Source organism: Syngnathus scovelli, chromosome 5 (assembly GCF_024217435.2).
Source record: "Syngnathus scovelli strain Florida chromosome 5, RoL_Ssco_1.2, whole genome shotgun sequence".
Taxonomy (NCBI): Eukaryota; Metazoa; Chordata; class Actinopteri; order Syngnathiformes; family Syngnathidae; genus Syngnathus; species Syngnathus scovelli.
In genome coordinates this window covers 1,872,222-1,893,279 of record NC_090851.1, presented here as the reverse complement: position 1 = coordinate 1,893,279, position 21,058 = coordinate 1,872,222, and the positions used below count along the sequence as shown (strand labels likewise).

General features: G+C 44.1%; 2 protein-coding genes across 7 annotated transcripts in view; one reads left to right on the top strand and one right to left on the bottom strand.

Annotated features, from left to right (window-relative positions):
* Window positions 1–21,058, top strand: part of tma16 (translation machinery associated 16 homolog) — a 240,789-nt gene that overhangs the window by 98,049 nt on the left and 121,682 nt on the right. The window lies entirely within an intron of this gene.
* lrba (LPS-responsive vesicle trafficking, beach and anchor containing) overlaps window positions 1–21,058 on the bottom strand; it is a 95,194-nt gene that overhangs the window by 42,843 nt on the left and 31,293 nt on the right. For 4 of the 6 annotated variants that reach the window (XM_049720214.1, XM_049720213.2, XM_049720218.2 and 1 more), the window contains exons 34-39: window positions 18,780–18,844; window positions 17,824–17,932; window positions 12,513–12,679; window positions 3,602–3,726; window positions 3,473–3,487; window positions 775–918 (exon numbers count right to left, since the gene is read on the bottom strand). In XM_049720214.1, the coding sequence (XP_049576171.1) occupies window positions 775–918; window positions 3,473–3,487; window positions 3,602–3,726; window positions 12,513–12,679; window positions 17,824–17,932; window positions 18,780–18,844 (625 nt within the window). The remainder of the gene's footprint in view (window positions 1–774; window positions 919–3,472; window positions 3,488–3,601; window positions 3,727–12,512; window positions 12,680–17,823; window positions 17,933–18,779; window positions 18,845–21,058) is intronic. The other 2 variants (XM_049720217.2, XM_049720219.2) reach the window with 1 other exon arrangement.

Here is a 21,058-nt window from a genome sequence, read left to right as displayed (position 1 = left end):
TCATGCAGCTAGCATGAATTATTACAAATAGTTGTTTTCAGCGACAGGGTCAATATATTAGGAACAGCTCTGGATACAACCCTGCTACTAAACTAAAGGTTGAAGTAGATACGGTATGTTAAGAGAGCAATGGAGTCATACTGGGCACCCTCCAGTTTCTGTTATGGCACTGTGAGGCTTTTGAATATTTTGCTTGCCTTGTGGAGTGACATTAGGAGCAGCTCTCCAATTAACTGAAGCGTATGACGACAGAAAGCCACCGCATAATGACACCCTCCGTTTCGACATATATGATGTTCGCTGTGAGCTTGTCAGAATATTAGGAACACTTGTCATAATAAAAAGATTAAAACTTGAAATCCTTGCATAGGGATAGACAGACAGTCAGCATTTAACCCTGGTTAAAAAAAACAACTTGTATTTGTTTTGGGATAAACTGGTCATTTATAGAGCTTTAAAATCTAAATTATTGACATTTATGGCAACAGTGTTTTTTTAGATCAACAAAGGAAGCGAGTTGCTTGCTCCAAAAGAATTTGCTGACTTTTCGCTTATAGCTTTAAATTTTAGGGACAAGTGTTGTAAACGTCTTTGTCGACAATTTTGACATTAGCAAAACATCATATTTTGCTTTACTACCCAATTTAAATTTTTACAAACGTTTGTTGCCTTTTTGAGCTGTCCCAACTTCTATTTTTTAAAATTTTATTTCATGTGAAAAGAACCACCAGATAACCCCACCAGGTTACCACCAATAGTTTTTTCTTTTCGTACCGGTAAAGTTTTCAAGATCTTTCTCCTCCAGAGACGACAGTGTGTCGTCGTCGACGTCCAGCGAGGCGTCGCTCTCGGAGTTCTGGTGAGCCACAGCCTGACTCTTGATGGAGCGCTTGCCTTTCAGCACGTCGTCTTCTGACACTGCATGACACACAAGAGGACATCCAGGAATGCAGCATGCTTCAATACCCTCCACCTTTTTACACCACCTTCAAAATAATCATTTTATATATATATATATTTTGGAATACACATCCGAAGCACCTCGTGGTTGCAGCTTAAAATGCGAGCATGTGCTCCAAGTCGCTAATCTCTGCTCAGAAAAAAAAAAGTGATCAGTTGTAAACATGTCGCCGGTGACGCGGCCACTCTGAAAATTTCGAGGCCCGAAACGTTGCCAGTAGTTCACGACAAGCTGGCGCGAGGCATGATGGAGGTGAAATGACAAGGTGGAAAATGACAAACTAATGAGAGAATTAGCAGAGCTGTTGTGACAGGCTGCCAAGTCGCACACACCGACGCTTTGCTCGTAGCGTATGATGGGACTGTTAACTTCACATATTTGGCATCAAAAAGTAAACATTGTTGGAGGAGTTCGGGAAATATTTCACGTGCTTCACCGTTCCCATGTTGAACGATTCGAATATGCCCAAACACAATTTGGGTAAAAACAATTCAAATTCGGAAAACCAAAATGGAATTCGGTTGGTGTTTGACATGCGACAACTGTAAAACTGAAATTAAAAATGAATTCTAAAACATATGACACAGAAAATGTTTTAGAGTGAATGCATAAGAAAAAACTCAATATTAACACAAATTCAAATTAAATAAATCAAAACTAAATGTAAGGACTAACACTAGTATCATAAAAATAGAAGTACATAGAAAAAAAGTACATTTAGTAAAATATAGAATGAGAAATAGCAAAATATTTAAGTAAAAAAAATACAATAAAAATTCAATTTAAATTTTGAACAATAAAACACAAACAAAATGACAACCAAACAGTTTTGCAAATTTAAATAAAGGAAAGAATCATCAGAAACACTTTCAATAGCGGCAGGTGTGTGCTGATTTCCATTTCAAACATCAGTTTCAAAGTGATGGGTCAATACTGCATCCCCCGCTTGTAAGTAGGGGTGTGTACACTTGTGCAACCACATTATCTCAATGCAGGTTATCGGTGACAATGTGGGACGTTTTCAAATAACAATTTGGTCTTATTTTGCAAATCACAAAAACCCGGCATTTGAACAAGAGTGTGTGTGTGTGCGTGTGTGTGTGTGTACACGTGTAATCCCTTTTAATCCAGTCAGTCAGCAAACATTGTTGTGTTGCCTTCTATCAACACCCCAAGGTAGATCAAGTCAGGGCAAAAGGAAAAACAAAACACGCACAGCTGCGACGTGCGTCTTTGAAGAGTTGGGGGCCCGTGAAAAAAAAAAAAAAAAAAAAACTCTTGTCATGGAAAATATGCAGCCGGCTGATATTTAGAATGCTCTTCCTGTAATTAGGCCTCCCTGGAGAATTAGTTAGCTGTGCTGAAATTACTACCAGTGCCCCCCCCCCCCACCCCCCTGTCTTAATACGTACCACATGACTGTTCACACCAGGCCAGTGGGCATGAAAGATTTGGGGGGGGGCTCCAAAACAGAGATGGATTTCAAATTTGACACTTTTCACTTGGAAACGCCGCCCTGCGCTAAACAACTGCATGCTACCAGGCAATGTAATTTTAAAATGCCAATTTACAGTATTATTCCATGATCTTAATTAATATAGATATTAAAATTGCCCCGTATTGAAATCTACCGAGCTGTTGAGTTTCAATCGAAATAAAAGCAGATAACATTGAATCACAACATTTGAAATGAATAAATCTCACAATAAAAAAAAATGTATCAAAAATGAGTCCCTCGATGAACAGAGACATTAGTCATCAGGACCCCCCCCCCCCCCCTCCCCGGCGAGGTGGTAATTTCCAGACGTAAACAGTTGACCCCGATTTACCGTCAGTCTTGCGACCATCTTGGCATGCCATGAATGACGACAGTTGTTCGTAACGCGGATATCCCGCAAAAAAAAAAAAAAAAAAAATCTGAATTGAGGGCCATCCCTGTCCCCTGATGGGAAGCGAGAGGGTGCGTTTCTTTTCGCCACCCCCTCCCCTCCCCTTCCCCGCGTGTGATGAACATAATTACAGCCAGATATGACCTTTGCGCTCTGCGCTCGGCAAGCAGGGCCCGACGTTCTCATCTCCAGTTGCGCTTCCGCAACAAATGTCGGGTCGGCGAAAACAAGACGAAAGGTTACAAAGGAGAAAAAAAAAAAAAGTCAAGAGTTATTTTAATGATATATTCCCAAGATGGGAGGCAGCGTATTTTGACTCCTGCCATGTTGTGCTATGAAGAAAAGGTGACAAAAAAAGAAGCTAGCCATATTTTGAGATCTTCTTGACAGAAATCGTACGGCGGAGCTAACACCTGCCGTGAGTGCGGTTTGGTGCCTTCCATTTGCCCTGGCGTATTTTCACAAAAGCATCCCTCATTAGAACACCAGTTTACATTTAAAAAATAAAATAAAGCACAATGTCTCCTTCAACACAATTGTACTTAAAACCGGTGTAGCGTTGAGCCACGCTATTCCCATATGAATATTCAGAAAGTAAAAAGAGAATAGAAATGTTACTTACCATTGATACCGGCCACTGTTGTGCAATAAAGAAACAGAAAAATAAACAATGTAAAACCAGTTGCGGCTCAAGTGAATCCAATCGGGCACCTGCCGCTAACAGCTAGCAGCTAACATCGAGGTGACTCACCGTGCTCGGCGGCGGCCTTGAGCGTGGCCTCCGAGTGGGTGGATCCAAAGGGGTTCCTGACAAAGCGCCGTCGCCGTCTTAAGTCGTCCTCCCAGTAGTCCAGGCGCCAGAACTCCCTGGGCCGGCTGCAGCGAGACAGCGAGAGGTACGAGCACACGTGTTAGCAATTACCTAGCCGGCGTGCTACGGCCGGGCTCGAGCGCTAATGCCCCATAAAGCTGCCATTGTGTGTCATTTTTGGTGAAAAACTTGGGAACGGTGGTCGCCCATCCGGTTGAGAACCGGTACCCATCTGTGGGACATTTGGTACTGGCTCTGAGAACTTTTGATAAGAGTCTGGAAAAGATTTATTTTGATAATCAGGTGCATCTGCTGTGTCTTTGTAAGCGGTCGTAAAAAAATAAGTCTATAAATTTGCAGAGTTCGACAAAAACTACTTTCAAATCAAATATATTTCATTTTTAAGAATTATTTTCAGACATTTAGAAAAATATTTATAATGTTGAAACTACATAAAATAATATTAGTGATATTGGATAAACTTTTGTATTCCAACAAATGTTCATCTAATAAAGGTTGCTTCGTTTTGGATGAGTTAAATAAACTACAGGAACAAGACGTTTGAATTAAAACATTTTTACACTAGCATGAAATTGAATAATGCTAAAAAAAATGGACTCATCCCCGCCGTCTACATTTTTTAGCTACGATGAATTGAAAACACGCATGGCAAATCAGTCACGTGTGCTATCGGTTTGCAGGGGGGACGCGGTTTATAGTTTTAGCGGCGCGGCGGCTGCGGGAAGAACCCCGGCGTGCTTTATGCTCCAGCTGGGGGCGCCTCACAAATCTTCCTCTCTAATGGCAACGATCACACTGCGGCCTTTAAAAGAGCTTTGCGGGAGAAAATGACGACAATTCCTCCAAAACGGGCCTCTTAAAGCCTTGATGTCTGTTTGGGAGGAAAAACAAAAAAAAAGAGAAACTTAAAAGGCATCACCCTTAAGATTAAGGATAAAACTATTAAGACCTCTGCCAAGGGCAGACTGGTAACTATAATTACTAGTATTGAATCCAAGTGGCTTTATAAGAGATTAGTCTCGTTCCTTCATTCGTTCTGTGAGCATCCTGGGGCAAAAAAATGGAGGCCATTCATTAGTTTTGCGCTAAGTGCTAAGATGCTAATGGTGTCTCGCATTGTTTGTTAGCATGAAGCTATGCGGAATCTGTTTTAAAAATACACCACGTTAGTTTTATGTTTAGTTTGAAAGTCAAATTGAACTGGAAGTGATAGGAAGCAGTTTAAAGCCTCTTTTTTGAAAAACTGTTTGCTACGGTGCCGCCATTTTGTTTAGTGCCACCATGCAGTTTGCGGACATTGTAAAAAGTATGTCCGCTCGTATCTCAAAGTGACAAAGTAACTAGCCACCAGTCCAGGTTGTCTCTCATCCCTGACTATTTTGTGTCTTGAACCTTTCAAGTCCCCGCAGTGTGTTTGTCCGCGATAGTGCACGCATTTCATCATTCTGCCCGCGATGGGATTCATGTAAGGAAAATAATTATTGAGCTCCGGATCAGGACACAACATGTCCCGAAAGAAGGTCGGGGGGGGGAGTCCTATTTGCGCCTCGCACAATCCACATTAATCCATCAGGAGTGGTGAGCCGGAGTAATTAGTCATAGGACGGACGGTAACGTACGGTGGGGGTGGGCACGGGACAACCTCTGCCAGTGTCGGAAGGGAAGGGGGTGACAATGGGGGTCCTAATGACGACAGAGCGTGAAAGATACCTCGACCGCTTGCGCTTCCGCAAAGGCCATAAATTATTCAGCGCTCGTTCATCCCGCTCGGGCGTGTCCTTGGCACGATTTACTGCCGCGCCGTTGCTGCCGCCGCGCTTCAAAATAACAACAATTAAAATAACAAAAGGGGGGCCGACGTGAGGTGGATGGCGCCGACCGCTTTTGTGTAATTACTAATTAGCGCCCTCGTAAAAAGGCATCTGGACAGCCTTCTCGTTAAGTCACTCAAGAAATACAGCGGAGAGGCGGGTTTATACACTTTTAGCAATGATGTTAACAGGACAGATAATTAAAAAGTTGAGGTTTAGTAAATGCTACCGCAGAACGAGCGATAATGGTTCTTGTCCCTATCCATGTTCAGATTTAATCAATAATGCAAAGAGATAAGAATTACAACCGGATAGGACATTGTGTGCCGGATGTGGCAAAGCGGCCCCAGAACATAACCTTTGTGATCACAAAACTGTCCTTCAAAAAAAATCACCACACCGCCTTCATTTCCAGCAGAAAAGATTCAATTAGGTTCAGGATATAGCCATTAAAATAAAAAAATTAAAAAAATTCTGGTTAACTGTTGTGATGAAACAATGACAAAGAATTTCTTGCCAAAATGGCTGCTTCAAAACAAAATGGCCGACATCTATCCTCCCAATATAAGACCAGCAAATTTCATTTTGACAGGTCCGAGTGGTGTCCGTTATTTTCTTTTCTTTTCCTCTTTACTCGCAATTGAAGTTTTAATGGCACCATTGCTCTTTTTTTTCTCTCAAGGAAAAATTGCTGGCCTTAAACACAAACGCGTTACGCTCCTTCAACGTCCTTCCGTGGCCTTTGCTGTGCGTTTAAGACAAATTATTTGCCATCTACAATCGGCCGTTTTAAACGCAATGGAATATTTTTTCCTCCCGTCTGCGAACGTTTGAGCGAGTACGGCAAATGTCGTGGCTATGTAAATGATACGAGATGACCTTTCTGGCAGCGAGCGAGCGAAGCCGCTTTCATATATCACCACAAGTGACTGCGCTTGGGCACAAACAGTCATACATAACCTTTTCCACTAAATTAATTTGGGTGTACGGTCAACGAGAGGCGCCGATTCCCCGGCCCTCGCTTATTTGACATTAATACCGCTCGCTATTGCCCCCCCTCTTCAAATTGCTCAAACGCGAGCGGCTCTTTTTTTTTTTTTTTTTTTTGCCGCCATTTGCATATAGGGCAGAAATGGCGAGATTGAGGATTTGTCATGCGGGGCGATCACTGCCAGGCTTTTTTTGACAAAGAGCCGGCGCTCCGGCGAGTCGTCGCCAAGAGTCAAATTAAAAAAATAGAGGGGCAAACACCTTCCCGCCCGAGATTGTTTGCTGTGATTAAGTCCCAGCCGGGTGATTTCCCTTCCCGGACCTTTAAAGAGAGCATCTACATGTGTGTATGTTAATTCACCTTGGCTAATGTTTGGGGGGGGGGGGATGAGGTAATGTTGGGGTCACGGAATACGATAGCGGCTAGCCAACGACACTATTTTCTGCAAATTAGGAAAAGGGCTCTTTGTTTTAATAAACATTTTATTGCCGTTTGTGCTACTAGCGCGTCTAATCGCAGTGGTTAGCCGAGTATTTTTGACAGTATAAAACCGCCCTTCTTTTATTTTGAAAGTAGAATTGCTTTTCAGACGCGAGACTTTTATGGTGTGATGTCTTTACACCATGTCGCGTAAAACTGTCCTTCAAAACTCATTTATGTGCTAAAACTAAAGAAGAAGAAAACCCAATTGCCCTTATTTTGTTTTAATTTAAACCTTTACTGTTGTTTCTGGTACTGAAGGTGTCCAAGAATAGTAGTTGCGGTGTGTTTTTAGCGACGACATACTTTGTTTGAATGTTTACTTGCATTTTTTGGGGTTGCGTAATGTCAGTGGTTTGTGGCGCGTTTTTATGAAATCCGCCAGTGTAAAACTGTCCATCAAAGTGTGCGCTTAAGCGGAGACATTAGCCAAAACAGCTGACTTGTGTTTTACAAACTGAAATTTCAGCACGTACTTAGATGTTAACTCATTCAGTTAAAGGGCAAGATAATCACACGTACATTTTTGTATATATATTTTGTACAAAATCTATTTTTCCACCTAAAATAAAATAAATATTCTCACAAGGAAGGCTTACTAATAATTTGACGGACCAATTACCACCAATTCAACTCAAGAGCTTTCTATAAGCACTCGGGACTAAAACAAGACGCGGCGGCGATGTTGCATGCGAGCGATCAAAGCGCTCCCCCCCCTCCCCGGTACCCCGCCACTAAATGAAAGCATGCAAATTGAGCCCTAATTATCAGCGGGTTCATGCGCGCCTTTGCAATTAGCAGCAATTACCCTCGTAAAAATCCAGCGAAAAAAAAAAAAAAAAAAAAGGTGGGCAATTACGCAATAATTATGACTATTTTCTCACGAATCCAAAACTACGACGTTTAAGACATTAAGTCGTAAATAATAATCAATAGTGTGAAGAAAGGCGAGGGTTTGTAAATACACGGCGAAGCTGAAGTGGCCCCATCTGTATTTTTGATGAAGCGTCACATTTTTCCTTGGTGTTTTTGACAACAGGCCGTTATGGCCATTTATCAGCGCCGCTGCCGGGTAATGAAGGGCATCCGTCGGACCCGGGTTGCATAATTCCGCCATTACCGGCCCATTTTAATAATCCCCTGACCTCCAGCTTTCAGAGATGCTCTTGAACGGAGGTGACAAATCTGACGGCTCAGCCCCGCGTGTCCGTCACACCCCGAAAAGTAAGACAAAAAAAGAAAATGGCGGAGGAGCTCAAGGTTAGATGGGGATAAATAACTGAGAGGGGGATAAAAACTAGAAATATACAAGCATCGTTTAGAATAAGTAAAAGTAGTCTTTGAAGGACGACAAAAATGTTTGATCCAAGCCAGACGTCATTAAAAAGTAATGATGATTTTTTTTGAAGTTCTAAAGGAGCTCGTTTTTGTGACAACACAGTTTAGCGATGCCCGCTATTTGGATCATATAAAAAAAAAGGCGAATAAAAACACGGAGGCTCATCCTCCGTTTGTTCCTCGGCGCTGCTAGCAGGAACTGCTGGATTCCCAAGATAAAGGCCATATTTGGGAAGGACGGGGTTGGGGGTGGGGGGGGGGGGCAAAAGTGGCAAAATAAATGGCCTGCTGGCGCCCGGGCGTAATTACAGCTGCGGTTTGAGTGTACCTATCTATCAGGAGCGAGAGGAGGTGCTGAAGGTGTTAGTCAAAGGAGATAGCCTTTGACTAACTACCGGCCCCTGACAATCGATACGCGCCACATATTGCACCTGGCGAGAAAGTGCTAGGGGAAGGGAGGGGGGAGCGGGGACGCCTCAATGCTTTTTCATTCAGATATTGATCAGCCTAGCTTTTATCGTGACCTTGGCTATATACTTTCTTAAGGGTATATGAAACTCGTAAATCTGAGAGTTGCAACAAAAGTGCGGCCGAGAGCGGCCATCTTTTATCCCCGGCGCTGTTAAGACTCGACTTACGACGACCTCGGTCGGCCGCCCGTTATTCTAACTTCCTTTTGAGAAATATTTAGTCGGAGTGCAACTCGGTAGATTTAATTTGATTTGACTTTTATGACAAACATCTGCTTGGAGTGTTTTTCCTCATAAACTTGTAAAATAATTGAAAATGGATGGCAGCAAGATTTCAAACCGACCTAAATTTGGGAATATTTACTCGGCTCCCAGCTGGTTCCGGAGGCGGCCGGCAAACACCGTCAACTTTTTTTTTTTAACATGCGGAGCTGCAAGCAGGCAAAAGGATGTTGTCTTTATCTGTGCTAGATGAATGTAAGCTAAACGCTGATGATCTCCATTGACGTGCACAAGTCCTATTTCCTTTTCCAGCCCTCCGCCGGTAGCAGAAAAAAAAAAAAAAATTTGCACGCGAAGGGGGCGACGTAGACGCAGTGCAGGCCTGGACTTGAACGCGTGCGATACATTGACAATTATGTATCATAATTGTGATTTAGGTCTGGAAAGGAGAAGCGTCCCGGGAGAGATTCATCAAGCTGCCGAGGCTTCTCATGCGCGCATTTGTCTTGTGGCGTGTCCTCGCCGTGGCGTGTGCGCCGTCTATAGGAAGCTCGCCAGAAGCGGGGTGAAGCTCTTGTTCCGAGTCAATTTCATGGTCAAGTATCAAAACAAGTAGCAACCTTGATGCCCACATTAGAGGGCAGAGGTCAGGATAGAATTTGGGTGAATTCTGAGTGAGTTTATTTTTTTGTGAAAAAAAAATAAAAATAAATTATTGCACTTGACGTTGCTTTGCTGCAACTCATTTTTTATGATTTTTATTTATTTATTTATTTTTCTAGTATTTTACTTGTTTTATTATTTTTGAGTGCATATCTGATAATATCTAATATTTGTGTTCAAGGCAAAAGAACAAAAAAAATTCATCCAAATGGCTCTGAATCTACTTTTGTTGTATCTTTGAGCAGGTTCTGCTACTTCCTCTAGGTGGCCCAAAAAAAAAAAAAATGACACAGCACAGGATGATCCAGTAATGCCAATATCAATAGTTTGTCCATTACAGGTCAGCTAACTGTCCGGCCAAGCGGTTACAAATCCGTCCGTTTTCCATCTCGCGATCGATACGGCCCCATACTGTTTAAATTTTGCCCGTATTGATTTCCTCGGCGGCGCGCCGAGCATTCGTCTTTTTTTTTCTGAAGCGGCGGAAGATTTGATTTAGTGGGGAAAAATTGGAGTGCATATCACAAAGATTTTTCGCCGGGGCGGGCGGGCGGGCGAGAGTGTGACAAGCCGAAAAGATGGATGTCCCTCGGCTGGGAAGCCTCTAGCCTAAGGGTGTCCATTAGAGCGCCTCTGCTGCAGAAAATGAGCTGCTCGTATGAGGGAGAGGAAAAGAAGGGGGGGGGGGGGGGGAGCCCTAGAATAAAGCCAGAATAAAAAGGGATGCTGATGCAGCCATAAAAAAGAAGAAGGCCTACAAACACCAGCGATATGGGTTGTATCCCTACGGGCACTTCTCAAATTGTTCCGGGCATAATGTGGATCATAAAAAGAAAATTGCTCATTAAAACAATCGACTTTTATTTGTGTGTCCTCGATTGCTCCAATCTGGCCCGCTCTGATTGGTTGACGTCACGCTATCGACCCCTGCTGAGTAGGGACTAAAAATAGTACCTGCTAGTATGGTTCTGTATTCCAATTTTCGGTCAGCTTCCATCATATCGGCCGACGGATCGTGACCCGAATAAACACGCCACGTCGAGGTGTGCGATGTTCGGAAATGGGACAGGCGGACGAGAAGGGATGAACAGGTGCGTGACAGACGAGAGCGTGAAAACGACGGATTCTGCCTTTTGTCTGGCGGGCGGCAATCCTCGGCGGACGCCAAGCGCACAAACATGAAGGAGGGGGGAAAAAAAATTACAGCTCACATAACGGCCGTTTCCTCGAGAGGCCGCGGCTGCCAGGAAGCTGGATATTAAGACACAAATTGCGTTCAGGCGGGTCACGATGATATTAGACGGCGGCGACAATTCCCAGCAGCCGGCCGGGAGATAATATTTTCATTCCTCGACTCTTTATTGAAGGGAAACTTTGGGGAATACGCCTTTTTTTTTTTTTTTTAAATGGTGTGTGCGTGTAACAAAACTGTGGTAACTGCTACATATTGCCTTTGTTTGTTTCGAAAAATGTCTTCCTCGAGAGTGCTCGTGTTCAATTTAATTTTTTCGCAATCATCAATTGCTTCCATCGGTTCCATTGGTGTATATTTTTTTTAGCTAATATTGTACTTTATATCTCTATAGTGTGCATTTTCCTATCTATTCTATTTTGTCTATCAGCCAAAATAAATGTCATATTTTTCATTTAATTTTTATACTTTACACAAGTATCTAATTACAGGTGTTTATTTTTTTATTAAATGTGCATTTTGTTTCACGTGCTCCTTTTTTTCTTCTCAGTTTGTTTTTTATTTCTGTTTTTAAAGTATTAGCGTATTTTGCAACTATTTATTTTTGTATATTTTATTTGTAAAAAAAAATAATAAACGATTTCATCAATCCAAAATAAATGAGTAATATTTATTACACTCAGCATTTTTTCTCACATTCTATTTCCGTCGAAAGAGTGCATTTTTTATTTTTGGGTCTAATTTGGGTATATTTTTCAAAAGTATTTTCTCATACAGTTTTTTTTTTAAAATTCTTTAGTATATGAAAACATTTCTCACGTGGGGCTGCAGGTGTTCTTTTTTTTTTTTACGATTTCTCCGAGCCAGATGTTCCCGCAATGAGAGCCTCGGCCGCTGTGGTGCGAAAGTCGCGCCGCCTGACCTTCGCAGTAATTGACCGAAAATATTGACGTAACGGCACCGGACTGATTGTGATTTATGAAAAGAGAGCCGCTCTGCGAGGCTCCGCGCCAATGACTCGGCGCCCCCATCGGCGGCCATTAGGAAAAGCATCAATAGCGGCCATGTCGGTAATGGGAGACTTTGTGGAGAACGCCGGCTTCCATTTGAATCGGAACGGCCTTTGTGTGAGTACGCTACAAGAAGAAAAGGAGAACAGGAAAGAGAGAGACTTGGACATGGAAGTACATGACGATAAAATGGATGGGGAGACAAAAGGGGATCCAAATGGCGTCTGTCTGGAGATTGCAGCAGCCTAACAAGCGTCATCACATGAGCGGGATGCATTAGGAGAAAATTTGTCATAATCTGTGATATTTATGGCTGTTAATCTGCATTTCTTAGTCGTCTTAGATTTAATATTTTGTATTTGCATATGCGTGTATTATTTAAGTCTTATATATTTTTTAAATTGTGTCTTCTATTTTGAAATTATGTCAATTTACTAAGTTTTGCTTTATTTATTTTTTAGCACTTCTTTTTACTAATGTTTCTGATATTTTATAAATATCTTTAAAGATTAAAATAGAATGAAATAAGGGAAAAAAATGAAAATAACGTTTGAAAAAATACCTTGACTGATTTAAAAAATAAATAAATAAATGGTGAGGCCATGTGACCTCTCCCAACCAATCAGCAGAGGAAGAAGTCAATGACGCCCTACCTGCCAGAAGAAGCTCCCCAGGCTCCGTGTTTGTCAGTGAGGATGTTGACGATCTTCTGGATGAGCTGCGTGGCCATCACGTGGTCTCGGTACTTAGCGGCCCGGATCAGGTGGTCGCACATTTTCTCCTCGTCGCGCTTCTCGGCTGAGTACTGAGCGCAGTGGGACTGCAGGAAAGAAAGTTCCAGAACAATCAAACGGTGCTATTCGCTATTTTTTTCTGTGCAATTTCTCAACGAAAATGCACAAAGTTGAAGTGAGTGAGTAAAGGAGGCAAAAAAAAAAGGAGTAGTGTTGGTAATTTCAGTGCTGGTGTCAAGTTGATTAATAACAGTGGACACATGGCTACTTGTGCCCCGCGGCACAGCCAATCACACCATAGCCGGGACATTTTTCTCTGTCGGAATATGTTATCGGGATCGAGTCTTTCCTGTTTGGAACCGATTCGCGACTCCGGTGTCGACTTTGCTGTAAGAAAATTAGTCTTATGAGACAATGACACATGGCAGCTGGTTAAAAAGGCATTTCCTCCCCAAAAGTTCACTTCATAAATTGCTTCCTCTTCATATCTGACAGAAGATCCATAGATATAAATCACATTAGAGGAGGCTTTTTTCTGCCGGCGTAAGCGCCTTAATTATCAATCTATGTCTCTTTGTGCGCCACGGCGGCGGGTCTTGACCCCTTGGGGGCAAGGGTGATTAAGAACGAGGGGAAAAGATGGCTCGGTAAACGGCCGCAAAATGGTGGCTGTCATGTGACCAGTCTACCGGCGATGGTAAAATTTCCATTCCGCTTGTCTGGGATTTGCCAAAGTTGCAGCGGGAGCATAAACACTCCATTGAGCAAAGGCGAGGTAGGAATGGTTGCCATTCAAAAAACCCCCGCTCCGCCCCTCCCCCATCCAAAACACATGGCAAGCACCGTGAAACCACACCGTTAGGCTTGTTTATAAGCGGGGAGAAGGAATAGCAGTTAACTACCCGGGGTCACTCCCATAAAGTGGACTTGAAAATGTTAATGAAGGCGGGTCAACGTGACGGAAAGGACAAACGCGCCAGTCTTTTCGGTGGCGGGGATGTTGAAGCCAGCGAACTCAATTAAATGTTCCGGGGTGGCTTGGCAAACTTGCGGACCGATTTTTTTCGTTGATCTGTCAAATCGGTGTTGGGAGCATATTTTTTCTATCGGAGTGAAGACTCGCAAATTTGTCAGTTTAGGCATGTCGAGGTTTCCCCCCGAACGAATTGCTCGACAGAATGATAATAAACAGCATGTGGGCCTTTTCTGACGTTTAGCAAAAGCGAGTACGATTTAGCCGTGACACCTTAATCGCGGCCGGCACCTTCCTCGGCCCGGCCCGGTGTCTCGGTTGAGACCAAAGCAAAACAGTTGGCGTTAATCGAGTCAATTACGCAGATGCGCGTCTCCCGCAATTCCTTCAGCGCTCAAATAAATAACAGTGGATGTATTTTGGAAAGGAGAGGGGAGGGGCGGGGGCTCCGGGAAGTGACTGCGAGGTGGAAAGAACAGGGAGCACCTCCAAAAAACACCTCAGTGGCCACATGGAGTGTGCTGAAGCGGATAGTCCAAGGTTACTTTTGGACAAAGATGGCGGCAAATGCAGAGTGATGGAGTTGCGGGGCGGAGATGAAGAAGCTGCCATCCGAGCGCGCTGACCGTTCCATTAAAGACGAAGAAGAGGAGGAGGAGGAAGATACTTTGTGCTGTGTTAACCTTGATGGCCGCTAGCCGGAATCTCTTTCGACTGGATTAGATTTTTTTTTTTTTTTTAAGCCCCAAGAGAGGGAGGGAGGGGAAAAAAAATCAATAGTGGGTAGCGGCGGGATGACAGCAGCATCATTCCAGAATTGAAGCGGCTGTCAGCCATTGTCATTTGCTGACTTTTGTTCGCCATTGTTCTTTTAAACCCTCATTTTTCTCGGGGCCCATTGTCGGAATTCCCCGGTGATGTTTTATGTTGCAATTTGGAAACTCCGGGGCGAGGGGGGGGGGGGGGGGGGGAAATCAAGCGAGAGAGGGTCTTTTCTTTTTCTGAAAATAAAATAACGATTGCCTGACCTATCCCTCCCCCTCCCCTTTTGTGTTTCGGCCATGTATTTTGCATTCTGGGCAATCAGAAAAAGGCTGCTTACCCCGCCGCGTTCCAGACCGCGTTTGTTGTAAAGCAAACCCCGCGGGAGGACTTGTCAACGCACGTGAGAAATTGGAGACCCTCGCGGAGCGACGGCCCGGCGGATGTGCCGCCGAGCGTCAAGAGATTGCAAATCAAGCGCGCTCGTGTCTTCAAACACGGCCTTAAAGCTCGTCTCCGCTGTTTTCGTCCGCGGCAACCTTCCTCTGTCACTCTAATTGATAAACAGAGGGCTGATAGGGCGTAATGAGCCTGTGTTCTCCTGCCAATTATGCCGGTTAACCCTCCCAACCCGGCGAGAGGAGGAGAAGGAGGCGTCGTGTGACAAGTGCAGCATTTCGATAATGATGAGAGGGAGAACTCGCGCTCCCTCTTCATTCGCATGCTGTGTGTGACGCTTACGGCGGACAAGGTGACCTGGAAAGTTAGAAAATAGAAACAAGAACGGGGTGGACCTGTCTGTCATGGCAAAAAAAAAATAGAGCAGTTTGGTTGTCGGGCAGATTAATACAATTGGCTCATATTTGAGAATTTAATTTGGATGTTTCTATGTGTTGGCAAAAGCGTAGTTTGATCTTTCAGTCGGACTCGCCCAATGAAAGAAGCGGCAGAGGAGGTACCGGGAGACTTCATTACGCTGACAAGACAGCGGGATGGAGACAGTTGTGTTCCCCCGACGGTCTTCGGCTGATGCAGTCTGCCGGGAAATGCTCGCTCAGCGCAAAAGAGACGGCTAAAAGTGCTATTTTGGGAAATAAATGGACTATAAAGTCGGCGTTTGGTGTTAAGAACAATATTGCGCTTAAATGGCCGCTGCTAAACTAGCTTTGTGGTGTCTGGACATGAGATTTTGTTTTTCTTTTTTTGGGAAGTTTGGACGTCAGTGGCAGTTTATTTTCCTTATTTTTTTTTCACATTTGGTATTTTATTTGCAAATATATTTATTGATTTTTATTTATTTTTTCTTGCACATTCGCTTAATTTATGCCGTTATTTCTGTAGTTAATATTTGCGGATAAAAATCTTAATTTAGTTGGTGAAATCTCTAATTTAGTTTTAAAATTAAATTCATTTTGGGGAATTTTCTTTGATTCTTTTCGCAGCAGCGGAATAATACGCCGCGAGAATCATCAGCTCAATATTAATGTCGTTAATTTGTGGCGGGGAGGGCCGGGCTCATTTTACAAGCTCAGCGGAGGGCGGCCAATGACGGCAAACATTAATTAGCGTGCTATCGTCTGGCTCTCATTGTAGCTCTCCGAGCGCCGATTCAATTACTCCATCTCACAGCGGGAGGATAAATCCAGGGAGTGTATAAGAAAAAAAAGTGAAGGGGAAAAAAAAAAAAAGGATGAGAAAGAATCGAAATGACACGGGTCTTGCTCACGCTTCCCTATCTGGACCTTCTTATCTGCCCTTGTGGCCTTGAGAGCACCACATTTCATCCCTAATGAACAGCCCCATAAAAAGAGAGACTTCGATCCCCCCCCCCCTTGTTCTGTTTTCCTATCTCTCCAACCCCTTCCTCCTTCTTTTCCGGCTCCCCGGCGAGATATCGCCGTCTATCATTTGTTGTGTTGCGATCTGCAGATTCCCTTCACATTAAGGATCCTATTAGATAAAGAACCTTAAAAGGTAATTGGATTTCCCCACCTCACCGGCCCCCCGTGTCAAGTTATCTTCATCGCTAGTTCGCTTTGAGAGCTTGGTAATAACTCAAGTCCCCTGCTTTGAGGATTACTCCGGTTCCGTCCCGCGGAGTTCCACGAGTGGAGAAGAACTAAGATGTGTTTTGTCTCAGAAGCACAAGGGGATGAGAAGATGAAAAAAAAAAAAAAAATCAAAACACCTCCAGCTGGGCAGGGAGGTGCGCGTGGGGGCATGTTTCATTGCTCCGTTCTTTTTATTATAGCGTGGACTCCATCAGGCTGAAACAGAGCTTGCAAAAAAAATCAATAGCGTAATATCAGAGCGAGACTTATCAGGGGCTCTCACTTCTTCTCGGGGGTCACTGAGGAGCAACCCGCATTTAGGGTGGGGGGGGTTCAATTGTAAAAAAAAAAAAAAAATACTTTTAGGAATGAACAACAGGCGCTGTCAATTAAAGACAAGTTACGGCTTTCTATTACTCGTCATTATGATGGGACCGGTGCGTACGGCTGATAGCGAAGCTTGGCTGGAAATCATAAGCAACCCTGGAGGACAGAAACAAACAATGGCTAGCAAGTCTTTGTCTATCATGCTAGCTGCACAAACCATCTAGTCCCGTATGGACTGCCTGGTTTTCGTCTTAGCTCAAAAAGCAGTCAACTTTTTGACCTACTTTTAATACCCAAACACGTGTGGACTACAACTGGCCTCCAGGTCATTAAGGAGAATTTAAAAAAGTGCCAATAACAGCATTTAAAAAAAAAAAAAGGAAAGTATGAGGGAAAAATGACCATGGAGCGAGAAATAAACTTCAGATTTGACAGTGTTGGGTGGTGCCAAGGCCTGCAGTCAACCCTCCAGGCTAGAACCTCTCAGGTCTGTCTGCAGCTTTTAATGGCGGGCCGGGTCCAGAGGAAAGGCGAGGACGCCGTATTCCTGTCCCGGGGTTAAAATACACCGCCGGCGGGAGGATAATGGACAGTACAGGAAATGATTGCGAGCAGATCTAGAAAGCAGAGGGCGGGGATGGAAGAAAGGTGGAGCGGGTTGGGAACGAGTTTCCCGGTGAATGGCCACGTTTGTTCTTTAGCGGACGGGGGTGTGGCGGCTACGCCACATTAGCGCAATGTTTGCTTAGCAACATGCGCCCGTCCGCCACCAGCTTGTTTGGGACGGACCCGACTTGACGGGCCACGCCGAGTCAGCTCCTCGGAGATGCCAAGTTCTTCTTGCTGGTGTTTTTTCGCACAGTGTCAGGCCCGTTTCCTCAACTGGACATTAGACTCATGGTTTCCTTGTTTGAACTTTGATGAAGTGTTTTAGCAGATTCCAAAGCCCCCCCAAAAAATGCTACGTCAACACTTATGCTAAGTCAAAATACTAAGTCCAAATAAACTTGACTTATGCTAAGCTAAAAATGCTAAGTCAAAATAAACAAACTAGATACCGTCCTATATTTGTGTGTCCGTGTATAAATCACAGCGGGTTAGTATTTCGTAATCTTACCTCGAAATCGGCATGTTTGTGGATGTCCTCGGCCCTCTGCCTGCTGAGGATGAACTCGGCTTCGTTGGCCACGCGGACCAGGTGGTCCTTCATGGTGTGACTCAGCAGCCTGCAGCGAAAGGAACATTTAGAAGGTACTGGAAACAGCCGTGCAACAGCCGTAAAACGAGGGGTGAAATAAGCGCAGAAAATGGGCAGAAAATCGAATTTGCACGTTGAGAGTGAGACGTCGGCATCCCGGGGTGCGGGCGATAATTGATTTGTTAATGAGATGCGTCCGACAGGAAGGGCGGCGAGTGTCCCGCCCTATCGCCGCTTATCTCTGCTAATCAAACACGCATGTTGTGGGCGAGGAAAAGAAAAAAAAACTTGGCCGCGTGGACCCGAGAGGTCAACGGTGTGCAAAGTGGAACAATAACAGACGAAGGGTCGGAGAGGAGGGACGGCACGGGGGTTGGAGGGAGGCGGGCGGGCAGGCGGGGGTCCGACTGTAACCCAAGCCTGCTGTTTCAGCGCAGGGCAGCAGGGGAGCGGAGGCGCTGGGGCCACGGCAGCCTCTTTGGCCCTGACCCGGCCCGCTATCAATAACCACCGTGATGCGAGCACACGCAACACATTTCAAGAAATTAACTTTTTAACAGTGTTTAATTTTTTTTTCTTCAATACTAGATCTACTCAAAGAGTCTCAGTTCATCAAGCATGAATTTTCCATTTTATAATTAGATATTATATGCATAAAATAATAATTATTTAATATATTTATATAATTACATTTAATAATTGTATAAATTATATATATACCATTAATAATATATTGTATATAATAATATAAATAATTATTATAATATATAATAATTATAAATATATTACATTTTGACCCTAGAAGATATTTCTTTGTATAATAATAATAATACATTTTGACCTTAGAAGATATTTCTTTGTTTCTGATTGCTTACCTGCCTTCGTTGACCAGCTCGATAAAGGCCAGTCCGGCGTTCTTCTGGATGGAATTCTGCCATTCCTGCAAGCACGGCATAAAAAAAAGTAAACATTATGGATTCAGTAAAGCCGAAATATGTAAAAGAGGTTATGCTGAAATCATCTACTGCGGAAACATTGGATGAGATGGAAACGCTAACATGTTACGTTGGCGTGAGAATTAATGGGCAGGATTGAAAGAGCCGAGCTCAAAGTGCATCCATCATTCAAAACAACATACAAATTCCCTCGTCTCTCTGACCGGCGTTTTGCTTTGGAGGTGTCAGTCCAAACAACCCCAGACCCGCCATCGGGGGACGGCGAGACGAGGGATGGTGGGGGGGCGAGGCGGTCGGCGTGACTCTCATGTTCTGTTCCAACATTTCAACACCTTTCGACGCGAGCGTCAAAAGAATAATAAAGCAACAAGGTTACAGGGGGCCGGTCTGAAGCCGGCCTGGCTTTTTTTTTTTTTTTTTTTACCCCCTCCTCTTTTCCCTCACTTCCTCTCCAGGGAGTTGGAGAAGTATGCATGAAAAACCTCATGTGAAAGAGTTAACGACTCAACTACTTTTGAAGAAAAACAAGACGTGCCCCTCCAAGCGGCTGCACTACATATTCCACATCACTTAATACAAATGAGCCGTGTTTTGACGGGACATTTTATTGGACTCTGAAGGTCATTCTGTTAACTGTATGGACTTGTTTCTGAAGTCTTTCAACTGTGGAGACATAAAGACAGGACTTCTGAGGATCCGCTTCAATTCCATGTCAAAGCATTTTTGGTAAAGGGTTGAACTTCTGTCAAAAATTACCGCAAAATGTCCGCGTCAAAACAAAATGGCGGACTTCCAATGAAGGCATCGCGTAATTTCTTGAGAATAAATTTTAATGACAAGTAAATTTAGCTTTAGCTTAAATTTAGAATAAATTTTAATGACAATTAAATTTAGCTTTAGCTTAAATTTAGCTTTAGTCAGCTATGTGGTTAAAATTTCACTGCAATCGGACCCAAAAAATAAAATGGCCGCCTTAAACCAAATTGGCAGACATCTTGCATTCTTGCATCAACTCCGCTGTCATCATGTCGTTAGCTAACAGAGGAAACCGTTTCTTTGGACCGAGCGGCCCTTCGGTAAACCTAAGAAGTCCGCGGGGACGAGGTGGGGGGGGTCGGAAGGAAAGATCCATTTACAAAACCTCCCCCGTATAAACCCCGACGCCTTTTCGTGCTGATTTGTGAAGAAACGCGAAGCCATCACGGCCAATCAATCGGGCGCAAAACGGCCTGCGCGCCGTCACTCGTGCGGCCGACAACACCCGCCGCACTTAACCTCAAACTCAGAGCTGCTTTTTGTCCTGAAGGATCCGATTGGCATTGACCGTGTTTACCGCGCGGTCCAAACAAAACGGGTGCATCGGGGAATAAGAAAAGAAGTCTCGGCGGCCTCAAAGGTTGAAGGGCGTTAAACTAGGTTGCCTGCGGCCGTGGGGGATATTCCAGACCGGGTTCTCCCTCAGCAAGCTGGATTTCAAATAAACACCACAGGAAGTCAGACCATAAATAGAGTCTCTAGAGGAGCAAACGTTACATTTCCTTCTGAGATTTCTTGTAAATACTCGGCAGACGTTTGGTACAAAAACTGCGGCTGGCTTTGGGCCGGGCCAAGTGATGTCATTGCGTCAACGGAATTTGGCGACGGATGAAGTACACGCGCGCGTCTACCCTAAACAATGCGCCCACCTTAATAAAAAACACCGGGGCCGGATCGGAACGACTGCCAAAGCGGAATGGCGTCCTCGATTAAAACAGGTCCGGTTCGGGGAAATCGATCCTAATGTACAACACGGAGACGTATTATGGAAAAAGTCGCTCGGAGTTTTCAAACCTCTGCGCTTGAGAGCTGACATAGGGCCTCATTTTGTTAAAAAAATAATAATAATTAAATGTAATTTGAACATTTATGGCAAATTCACTCACTGGCTGCAAACTGGACTAGTTAACTGCCACTAGTTAGTAGCGAGCAGAATAAAGCACAACAAAGCGTCCGCTCGCTAGACTCGAAAAGGAGCTTTGACCAACGCCATCGGCATTTGGGGGGACACAAGACTAATGGCGTCATTACTGGCTACGAGGTGGCTACTCTTGTGGAATTAAAAAAGCGATGACCCCAATCTGAGGAGCCAGCTCGCTGATGGAATATTGGATTTTTGTCTGTCCGGCGGCTTTTATGGCTTCAATTGGTGGGGGGGGGGG